The sequence below is a fragment of the Eubalaena glacialis genome, chromosome 6, assembly GCF_028564815.1.
Source record: "Eubalaena glacialis isolate mEubGla1 chromosome 6, mEubGla1.1.hap2.+ XY, whole genome shotgun sequence".
Taxonomy (NCBI): domain Eukaryota; kingdom Metazoa; phylum Chordata; class Mammalia; order Artiodactyla; family Balaenidae; genus Eubalaena; species Eubalaena glacialis.
Window position 1 is genome coordinate 75421160 of NC_083721.1, and position 11333 is coordinate 75432492.

General features: G+C 52.9%; 1 protein-coding gene across 1 annotated transcript; it reads left to right on the forward strand.

The window, feature by feature from the left end:
* Positions 1-837: 837 nt before the first annotated feature.
* On the forward strand, positions 838-2481 carry CPN2 (carboxypeptidase N subunit 2). Its single transcript, XM_061193253.1, has one exon. It carries the CDS (start codon positions 838-840, stop codon positions 2479-2481), a length of 1644 nt encoding a protein of 547 aa, XP_061049236.1.
* Positions 2482-11333: the final 8852 nt, after the last annotated feature.

Genomic DNA, 11333 nt, shown 5'->3' on the forward strand with positions numbered 1-11333 from the left:
TTTAAAAAAAAAAAAAAAGACTGAGTGGTAAGTAAAATGTGCTCCTAAGCTGTGTCACCAATTCGTGACCTGTGGTAGATGCTGGCATTTAAAAAAAATTAATATTTAGTGAACTAAAAATTTGGTCCCCTTCCCTTATTTAAAACAAAAACCTACAGGTCTGTGGAATCCCCTCATCTGGGACCCGCCTGTCCACACAGTGTTGGAAAGTTCCATGGGCTCCAGGCTGGTGATAGGGGTGGCCAGCAGGAGGGGAGCATTTTGGTAGCAGCACTGAAGAGAAGGCAGACTCATTTCAAGATAAGAGCCCGTCTTGTCCCTGTGGCTGCTCTCAGCCTCAGCGGTGCAAAGAGCTGAGGGTAAGATCTCCTCATAATTAGGCTCTGCAATGCGCTGAGATTTGAAAACTCAGGAAGAGTTACGGTTAAAAAATTTCCAACTCAGGAATAATCTGCCCATATTTTATGTACTATCTTAAAAATTCCACAGTACCCATGGTCTCCTTTTATACCCCTGTTCCATGCCTTTTGGTCTCGGTCCCACCTCTTTCTCCAATCTGGAAAGAACACGTCAAGTCCACGAGACCAGGGTCTTGGTCCTGCCACTAACCTGCAGGGTGGGACTGTGGACTGGCCACGAGACACCCTTGCTGTCAGAAGGTTAGAACTCTGGTCCTATTGACCTTGCAAGGCTGCTGTGAGGTGGTATGAAAGCAACAATTAAAAACATAAACTAGCTTTCCATCTCCTGGCTCTCTGACCAGTGTGCTGGTCACTGGGCTGCCTGCCCTTGACGAAGGTGCCACTTCTGTTTTCTCTTCCCACTCAGATCTAGGAGATGCTGCCCAGAGCCTGGCTGCGCTGGGCCTGCCTCCTGCTCCTGGCCACGCCTACCCAGCCCTGCCCCAAGGGGTGTGACTGCTTCATCCGGGAGGTGTTTTGCTCCGATGAGGAGCTGGCCGCCATCCCGCTGGACATCCCGCCACACGCCACAGACATCATCTTCGTGGAGACCTCGTTCACCATGGTGGGAGCCAGGACCTTCAGTGGCAGCCCCAACCTGACCAAGGTGGTCTTCCTCAACACCCAGGTGTGCCACTTCGGGCCGGATGCCTTCGGGGGGCTGCCGGGGCTCCAGGACCTGGAGATCACTGGCGGTGCCTTCTCCAACCTCAGCACTGACATCTTCTCCAACCTGACCTCGCTGGGCAAGTTCACCCTCAACTTCAACATGCTGGAGGCTCTGCCCGAGGGCCTCTTCCAGCACATGGATGCCCTGGAGTCCCTCCAGCTGCAGGGCAATCGGCTCCAGACCCTGCCCGGGAGGCTCTTCCAGCCTCTGAGACGTCTGAAGACCCTCAACCTCGCTCAGAACCTCCTGGCCCAGCTGCCCGAGGAACTGTTCGCCCCCCTCTGCAGCCTGCAGACCCTGAGGCTGAGCAACAACGCACTGGCCGACCTGCCCCGAGGGCTGTTCAGCCACCTGGGCGGCCTGCAGGAACTCTTCCTGGACGGCAACTCCATCTCCGAGCTGCCCTCGCAAGCATTCGCGGGGCTCTCCCGCCTGGAGAAGCTATGGCTGCAGCGCAACACCATCGGCCACCTGCCCCGGTCCATCTTCTCCTCCCTGGGCAAACTGACCTTCCTGAGCTTGCAGGGCAACGCGCTGCGGACGCTGCCCACCAGCCTCTTCGCCCATTCCCCAGGCCTGGTCAGCCTGTCCCTGTCCCACAACCAGCTGGAGACCATCCCCGAGGGAGCCTTTGCCAACCTATCCAGCCTCGGGTTCCTCACGCTCTCGCACAACGCCCTCACCCATCTGCCGGCTGGCGTCTTCAGGGGCCTCGAGGGGCTGGTCAAGCTCTACCTGGGCAGCAACAACCTGACGGCCCTGCACCCAGCCCTCTTCCAGAACCTGTCCACGCTCGAGCTGCTCAGCCTCTCCAGGAACCTCCTGACCACGCTGCCCCAGGGCATCTTTGACACCAATTACAACCTGTTCAACCTGGCCCTGCACGGCAACCCCTGGCAGTGCGACTGCCACCTGGCCTATCTCTTCGGGTGGCTGCACCAGTATAGCGACCGGCTCTTCAACAGCCAGACCTACTGTGCTGGCCCCGCCTACCTGAAGGGTCAGGTGGTGCCCGCCCTGAGGAAGGAGCAGCTGGTGTGCCCGGTCACCCAGGACCACCTGGGCTTCCAGGCCCCGGGGCCAGAGGGCAGGGAGCCAGGGGGCGGCTGGGATCCGGCCATGAAGGAGAAGGCGACCTGGAACCGGTGCACCTACAGCACCCCCGAGGGCACCGTGGTGCTGGCTTGTGATGAGGCCCGGTGTCGCTGGCTGAACGTCCAGCTGTCTCCCAGGCAGGGCTCGGCCTCCCCGGGACTGACGTTCAATGCCAGTCAGGAGTGGGACTTGAAGTCCAGCTGTGGCTCTGTGAGGGTCACTGTGTCGATCGAGGCTCTGGCAGGGGAGCCCTAGGTGCAGAGCAGATGGGCTGGGAGCCTGGGCAGACAGCCTCCGGGCCCAACCAGGCAAGAGCCGGTAAGGGGAGCTGAAGCTTTGGTTCTTCAGATGCAAGGGATGGAGTTGCATCTCCCGGGTGGAGGAGGGGGAGGAGGCTGGACCCCCGAGTCTCCGCCTCCCCCTCCTCCTTCATCCTCCCCAGTCTCTGAGTCTGAGACCTAACAGGGCCTTCCTCAAGCTCTGCAAAGCACCCGTTAAAGCTGCATCGTGGTCTGGAGAATAAATTAATGCCGTTCCCCTGGTGTTTTTCTATTATTTAATACCCACCCTAATCTCATCCCCACCCTGAGATACCCTCTTACCAGTGCTCCATTTCCACAAAATGGAGGCCACCCTCTCTTGACATCCAGTTCAAGAGCCAATGTCTGTTTCTATTTCTCTGCCTGGAACTGTGGTTTTAATTGATAAAGACAAATAGGGGAGAGGATAAAAGCAGAGGTGACCAGAAAGATGAGGGGTGGGGGTCTTACTCCACGTTCAGGGGACTCATGCCGTTCGTGCCCCCCTCCAGCGCTTCCAGGAGAAGTCAGATGACAGGGGCTCTCTGGAGGGGAAACGCTTTGCCTGTTCAGCCGACGGGATGGCTGCTCCCTGAGGAGACGGGGGAGGACAGGGAGCTGGGTGGGCTGGGACCGATGCCCTTCAGTTCTAAGTGTCGGCCTCTGTGGGCTGCTCACTCACTGAAATGGTCCTCTCTTGGTCCTCCCAGTTTTACCCAGTCATCTCTTGCACACTGGTCTCCTCGGGGCTGGCTGTCTTTCAGGCTCCCTGGGTAATCCCTATGCAGGCCCTTGGGGTCAGATGCCACCTCTACGCTGATGACCTCAAATCTCCAAAAACCTGAGTCAAATCTTGGACTCAGGTTTCTGGCTCCATGATGAGATATCTGCCTGCTCTGCCTGCAACCCCGTGTTTTATCATGACAGCCACAAACACGTCTAAACCAGACTCCGACCCCAGATCCTCCTGGATCCCAGCAAATCGCCAAGCCCAGGAGCTGGGAGTGGTCTTCAATCTCTCCTCCCCTTATTCCTCTTGGCCAACCAGTCACTGAGTGCTTCTGAGTGCCCCTCTGTCCATTTCTCCTTTCCCGTTCCCAGCCCAGGGAAGTTCTTAGTCTCCCTGGATTGAACCATGACCCAGCCCCCTTCCTGGTTTCCCAGCCTGCAGTGTGGACTCGCTTGGGTGAAGTGCTGGGGTACGGGAGGGAGAAATAAATCAGATGTACAGCAGGCCCTCCAGGAGCTCATAGTCTGGTGGAGAGATCAGAAAAAGATGCATGAGATGAAAACATAAGCAAGACGGGGTGGGCACCAAGAAGGTGCTGGGGAGTTCAGGGGAGGTGGAGGTCTGGGTGAGCACAGACCTCAGGAAGCTGCATTTGATCCCTGGGCCTTGAGATCGTGCAAGAAGAGTGTGAGTCAAGGGATGGAGACAGGCAAGTGGGTGAGGACAGGGCCATGGCTTCTGGAACAGGCTACAGGTGGGAGAGGAGATGGGGAGATAAGTAAGGCTGGAAAGCTAGCTGGAGCCTCGACAGGCCCAGGGAGGAGTTCACGTGTTCATTAAGGATGCCCAGCTGTTACTGAAGGACTTTATGCAGAGGAGGGCCTGTGAAGTTTGAGGAGAGCAAGAGGCAGGGAAAACAGTAAGGATTCTTGCTTGGCTTGAGCTGAGAGCTCAAGGATGCCAAGGAAATAGAATGAAAAGTTTTCAGCATCTGAACAGCACATACACAGATGGATAAAAAGGCTGAAATAATTACAGAAATGCAAATTCAAACAATATAGGTATCACTTCATACCTATTAATCCCGTGGAAATTAGAAAGCTGGATTATGCCCAGTGTGGGCACAGGGGAGCCTCCAGGTACCGCTGGCTGGTGCAGCCACTCCTCCAAGGACACGAGCAAGTCTGAGGCAAAGAAAGGGTTTGGTGAGGGAGTCAGGGGTCCAGTGGGTGGGGCTGGAAGATGGGGGGAGGGAGAAACCTGGGGTGACTCTCAATTTTCTCTCCTGGGAGGCAGGGAGGACAGCGAAGACATCAACCAAGGGCAGGGGCAGTTCTGGGGAAAGGGAGGAGCAAGATGCCAGCTTTGGACAAGGAAGTACAACTTCACCCTCGTGTCCAGTGACGCCCTTTTAAAAAGACATGCTTCCTGAGTGTCAAACCAGTTAAATTCTAAGGTGATGGAAGGTAGTTTGGCAGCTGTGCCAAAGGAACAGACTCTCTCTCAGATTCATTTGGTTCAGTTCCCAAAAGCATCTGGTTTAAGAATAATCCTGACCAGGTCCTCCAAGGTTGGGGAACGTTGCTTCCCCAGAAAGGAGGAGGCCCTGAGCGACTGAGGGTCCCATGATGCCAGCCCCCAAGGTTTGTGCTTTCACTGCCCAGGCCCAAGGCTGGGCTGCAGTGGATGCTAGCTTCCAGCTGGTTGTGATGTCCACTGTCTGGGGAAAGGATCACCACACCAGCACACAGGAGGCGCTTCCCAAATCTCCATCAAATGGATGCCCGTCTGAACTACAGCTCCTGGTCCAAATAGTCCTTGGGTCTACCGCCAGGGATAAAGGAACAAGACAATCCAGCAGACATTTCTCTTAATTATATTCCCTCCCAATATAACTCTTTGTTAGGTTAAGATATAATAATTTTTCTCTGTGCTGAATGGTGCTGGGGAAAGAGCACCGGCTGACAGGGCAAGCTGCTTGCTGGCCCTTTCAAGTTGGTTGGATGAGATCAGTCACTGTGCTCTGTGGGTAGGGTTGCCAGATTTACAAATAAGTACACACATGCTGCAAGGGACATATTTATTCTAAAAAAGTGATTCGTAGTTTATTTAACTGGGTATATTATTTGGTGACCCAACCATCTGATGAAAGTGGGGAAACAATGGGGGTGGAGATGGGGGTTCAGGGGTTCTCTTCAGGGCCAGGGAGGCCAGGCCTGAGCCTGCAGTGGTGCAGGTCCTGACTACTGAGGGCTGCTAGGGTCTTGAGGTTGGAGCTGACAGGAAGCAGGGGGCGCTGAGCATCCCCCCAGACCGAGGTGTGCAGACAAAGAGGCAGCTCTGAGTGTGCTGTGCACCCAGGGCCCTCGGTCCTGCTGCCTGTTTCCTTATGAGGTGGTCCCAGTCTGGGGCAGCAGTAGAGCTTTTGATGGGTTCTGGAAAGAAATCAGGACACTTGGCTCCCCCCTTCCTTAACATTTGGCTTTTGGCAAATCATGGCTCCTCTCTGGGCCAAAGGAGGTTGGTTCTCAATGCTGACTGAATCTTAGAATTACCTGGGGGAAGTTAAAAAAGACAACAGGGGGCTTCCTTGGTGGCGCAGTGGTTAAGAATCCGCCTGCCAATGCAGGAGACACGGGTTCGAGCCCTGGTCTGGGAAGATCCCACATGCCTCGGAGCAACTAAGCCTGTGCGCCACAACTACTGACCCTGTGCTCTAGAGCCCGCAAGCCAAACCGACCCTGCGCACCACAACTACTGAAGCCCGCACGCAACTAGAGCCCGTGCTCTGCAACAAGAGAAGCCACCACAATGAGAAGCCCGCGCACCGCAATGAAGAGTAGCCCCTGCTTGCTGCAACTAGAGAAAGCCCGCGCACAGCAACGAAGACCCAACACAGCCAAAAATAAATAAATAAATAAATAAATAAATAAATAAATTTATTAGGAAAAAAAAAAGACAACAGGGTCCCACTTCCAGAGACGATGATTCAACTGGCCTAGGGAGACCCAGATATCAGTTTAAACACACACACACACACACAAAACACCCCCAGTGATTCTAATGCCCAACCAGGCTTGAAAACTCAGGGCTCGATTTTGTCCAGTTCTAGGTCTTCCCACTATCTGTAGCTGCCCCAGGGTTGTGGAGCAAATGCTCACCTTATCAGACCCACCTGGTGTAATGCTTGGGATGAATTCATGAACAAAATAAGCCACAACACTGTGTCCCAAAATATCTCATAGGTTTTTTTTTTTGGCTTGTTGGTTTTATTTTATCATCCTCAGCGTTCTCAGATTTTGGAGAAACAATAAGCTGAGTGCACGCTGGCTTGTTTTCTTGCAGTACGAGGGTGGCTTAGTTCCTCCAAAGCACCTCCTTACAGCAGATGGGAGTCCTTGCCCTGATGCCTGGAATGGTCCACAGTGCTTCAGTGATTTCCCCGCCCCTTGCTAGCAAGGTAACCTTGGGCGAGTTACTGAAGCCCTCTGCACCTCAGTTTTCTCATCCATGCTGTTTATCATGGGGATAATAGTACCCACCTCATAGCACTACTGGTGAAGATAAAACATTAATTCATGGAAAGAACCAAAAACAATGAGACGTAGTAAGTTCTCAAAAATGTTATCTCTTATTATTATTATTTCTAGAGAAGTGTGGGTGTGTGTGCGGGGGGAGGCAAGAACTGGCCAATCTCTTGGCCATTGCACTTGTTTCACCCGTATTCATTGGTGTTTCTGGGAGGATGTTGACATTGCTGTTTATATATCAAGATTATATTATTGGGAGGATTGGAAATGCCATTTACAAAATTATTCAGTGCTAACAGTGGATACTGGAAGAGTGGATGGTGCTGCCACAGACAGACAATTTCGCACAATACTAGCGCAGTAAGGAATTCTTTCTCACACTGTTTTCGGCCTGCCTCCATCTCTTGCATCCGCAGACAGTTCAACATCTCACAAACCTGCAAAAGTTCCGATTCTGGGTCTCAGGGCGCCCCCGCGTGGCCAACTGGGAGAATGGCTTTCCCGGAAGTCACAACCAGGGAGCTCCAGAAGGGACAACAGACCACATGGATGCTTCCCGGCTGGCAGCTCCTGCCGAGCTTCTGTTTCCTGCGATTCTGGAACGTGCCCGCGCCCAGGGAGCAGTTGGAGCGGAGGCTGAGGTCCCGGGCGCACCTCCCGGGAGGTTTAGACATGCCGGGCGTTCAGATTTATCCCAGTGATGTTCTGCATGGCGGGGGTGGGGTGGGGGGGAGAATCCTGCATGACTGTGTGTTGTCTTGCGTCTCCCATGGCTTCCAAACAGAACTCCAGACACTGCTGTGGGTGAAATCCTGCCAGTGACGATCTCTGTTCATATACACTCAAAGTTGTGGTCTCTGCCTTGTTGTCTGCACACTTTTTCCAGGACTGCCCCTTAGTATATATACATTCTGGGAAGACTGTGCTTTATTTTTTTTGGAATTTTATTCAGAGTTGTTCAGGATTTTAGAAAAAAATCCCCCTTGGCAATGCTTAACCCTTATTTCAAGAAGTCGCGTATAGAGGAAAAGCAACTTCTCTTAAATTCATCCTTTACTCAGTATCTAGTAGGTGAAAGCCTCTAACTACTTCATCAAGTCTCTGGTGAGGTCTTATCCAAGCATTTACACACAAAAATGAATATTATTTTATTATAAACTGCCTTTTGTTTCTAGTTTATGACAGTCAGAACATTTGATTTTTTAATTCTCTTTGAGATCTGATGATATCTGTGAAATTTATTTCGGAAGACTGAAGGGAGTGTTAAGATTTATTTGCTTTAAAAGCGGTGTTGGGGGGGCGGGGCTTCCCTGGTGGCGCAGTGGTTAAGAATCTGCCTGCCAATGCAGGGGACACGGGTTCGAGCCCTGGTCTGGGAAGATCCCACATGCCGCGGAGCAGCTGGGCCCGTGCGCCACAACTACTGAGCCTGCGCGTCTGGAGCCTGTGCTCCGCAACAAGAGAGGCCGCGATAGTGAGAGGCCCGCGCACCGCAATGAAGAGTGGCCCCCACTTGCCACAACTAGAGAAAGCCCTCGCACAGAAACGAAGACCCAACACAGCCATAAATAAATAAATAAATAAAATTAAAAAAAAAAAAAAAAAAAACCAAACCAAAAGGTTGCCAGTAATCTTAAAAAAAAAAAAAAACAGCGTTGGGTCTGTTGGTGATGCGCTCCACTGTTCCAAAGTAACAGAAGCAGCAAAAGCTAGATGTCAAGGTCTCCAGAGAAACAGAACCAGGAGGATACATATATACAGAGAGAGAGAGAGAGAGAGAGAGAGAGAGAGAAGGGAGATTTATGATAAGAATTGGCTCACGCAGTTATGGAGGCTGAGAGATCCCACGATTTGCTGTCTGTAAGCTTCAGAGTCCAAAGGCCGGAGAACCAGGAGCTCTGATGTCCAAAGGCAGGAGAAGACAGATGTCCCAACTCAAGTGAAAGGGTAAATTGGTCCTCCCTCCACCTTTATGTTCCGCTCAGGCCCTCAGTGGATTGGACGGTGCCCACCTGCATTGGTGAGGGCCATCTTTACCCAGTCTATGGATTCAAATGCTAATCTCTTCTGGAAACATCCTCATAGACACACCCAAAAACAGTGTTTTACCAGCTGTCTGGGCATCCCTTAGTCCAGTCAAGTTGACACGTAAAATGAACCATCACAGTCTCTGTCAGTGGAGGTCTTGAAGTTATTTCCTGGCACCTTTTCCCCACAGGCAGAGACTGTGGCCCCCTTTCCCACACCGTGTGATGGTACCTCTCATTTCCCCGTTGCAGAGAAGCTTTGTAAAAGGGAGTAGAGATTCAAGTTGCCTTTGGAGAGACAGAAAAGATTAGGAAGCCTCATTTGTGGCATCCGCTCTGTCTCAACCTTGCCCTGCGATTGTGAGCAAGTTACTTGCCCTCCCTGGGCCTCTGAATCTTCATCTGGTAACCAGGGGCTGAAAGTTTTGAGCACTGATGTCCTCTTCAGGTGGGTGTGTGAAAGGTCTCAGCTCCTGCCCCGGGCCTCCAAGGTAGGCTCACCTGGCCTGGAGGATGCTGGGCACCTGCAGGAGGGCCCAGCCAGAGTCTAAGCTCTCAGAGCTCTGGGCTCTTGGGCCCTCGACATGCAGAGTGCCATCGGGGCCTTCCAGGCTGGCCCCTCAGGAACTGCCTACTGGTTGTGACCAGTGATGGTCCGCTCACTCTCTCCTGACACAGCCCACCTTCCCTGGGCAGCTCCAACCGTCCAAATGCGCCTCCCCGCTGGCCTGGCCAAGTGGACACTCCTGTCCCCACAGCGACCTTCAGAAATGGAAGCAGCTTTCCCATCTCCTCAATCATCCCAGCCCTTCAGTCATCCCAGCTCCAATGTAACCATCCCCAGTCACAACTTCCCATAAGCAGCTGCTTCTCACAGGGTGTGGTCTTCATAGAAGCCATGGTTGGGAGCCCTCATGAAAGATGTGCCCTCCTCCTGCTGTGGATGGACCACAGGTGTGGAGTGTAGACCTGACCGCCTTCCCGCAGGGCTGGGCTCTGGGCCAGAGGCCCCCCTGGTAGATAGAGAAGCCGTTTTCCTGATGCCGCCATCTGATAGGTTCCCTCCATGGCTGACACCAGGGGTCGTTTTATTTCTTCCTCAGAACCATGTGGCTGGCCTGCCTGTGTGCTTTGGTTCCACTCCTGTAGGATGGATTATCCCAACAACAGCCTTGCCAGGCTTTCCTCGTCAAGCTGGATTTCATAGAAATTCCAGAGACTCTGGGGTAAGCCTTCATAGAGAGATCCTTCATGGTCAAAGACATTCCTTTTGTTGAGTGGGGAGCACTAATGACCCTGCAAGGCTGAAAAAGGTGGCATTTGCCTACAAGGCCTTTGAAGCAGGTGTGCTGATGGTCTGGAAGGCTGGTGTGCTCAGGCTGCTAGAGCCTCATGGGGCCTCACCTTGTCAGCTGCAGCAGCGGAAACTCAGTCCTGAGAAGGACAAAGGAATGAGGAGAAGAGACTGTTTGATGACCTTGCTAATTAGAGAAACTGTTCTGGAATAATACTGACATTTTCTTCCTGCTCAAGGGACCAGGCTCCTGCTGACTCTTGTGTCCATGGTTGAGAGAGATCTTTGCCCTTCCCAGGAAAGCCTTTCAGAGATTGTCCCACTGAAGCCCTTCTGCTAGCAGAGACCAGGATTGGATACCACCCCTCAGGATTCGGGACAATCTAGTGTCCCATGTTGAACTGAACATTCAGCACAATGGGACTGAATTTTTTTTCTGGAAACTCCTTGAGCTGGAAGTGATGAATTTGGAGAGCAACCTTCCTGGGTGGCTCCCATGTTCTGTCTTCTTTGGGCCAGTCCAGCACACAGGAGGAAACTCAGCTTTGTTTTTCATGGTCTGTATAATTTATACAAGCAACAGGGACCCAGCCTGCATCCCCTACTAATATAGAGTTCTCTCTACAAAATATAGATAATTTTGTCCCCTATGGCAGCCGGAGGGGGAGGGGAGGGAGGGTACGAGGAGGAAGGTTAAGATCCATCCTCTGGGGCAGCAGAGGGCAGGCGCAGGGCCAGGCCAGGGCAGGAAGGCACCATCAGTGTTGATAGGGAGGGGTCTGCGGAGGGGCTACAGGAAAGCAGCCAGGGACTGGGGGCCCAGGAGATGGGGGTGCCTGCGTGGGGGTCAGTATTTGTGGTGGGAGGGGGTTCACTAGTGTCTTTGGTAGGGGTTGAAGGTACCACCAGTGGGGGACAGGGGTTGCACAGGAGTCTCATCAATAGAAATAGGATAAAGGTGAGAGGGTCGGGGTTGGGGTGACCTCAGGTCCTAGGAACCCAGGAGCCGAGTGGCTGCCGCGACACTCCCGGTCCAGTTATGCAATGCCCCTCCCCCAGGAGCAGGGGTCCGGGTCTGAACTCCTGCCAGTTCCGTGGTTCAGCCAAATCGCCTTTAACCAAGAAGTTGATCGTTTCTCATAATCAGATTTCCCCTCTGCCTTGGGGAATCATGGATTTGGGAAATTCACAGATTTCAGCGTGGGAGCCAACTCAGTCACCTCTTTA

Excerpts from the sequence above, each read along its gene's own strand:
- CPN2 (XM_061193253.1), top strand. The coding sequence starts at position 838 with ATGCTGCCCAGAGCCTGGCTGCGCTGGGCCTGCCTCCTGCTCCTGGCC.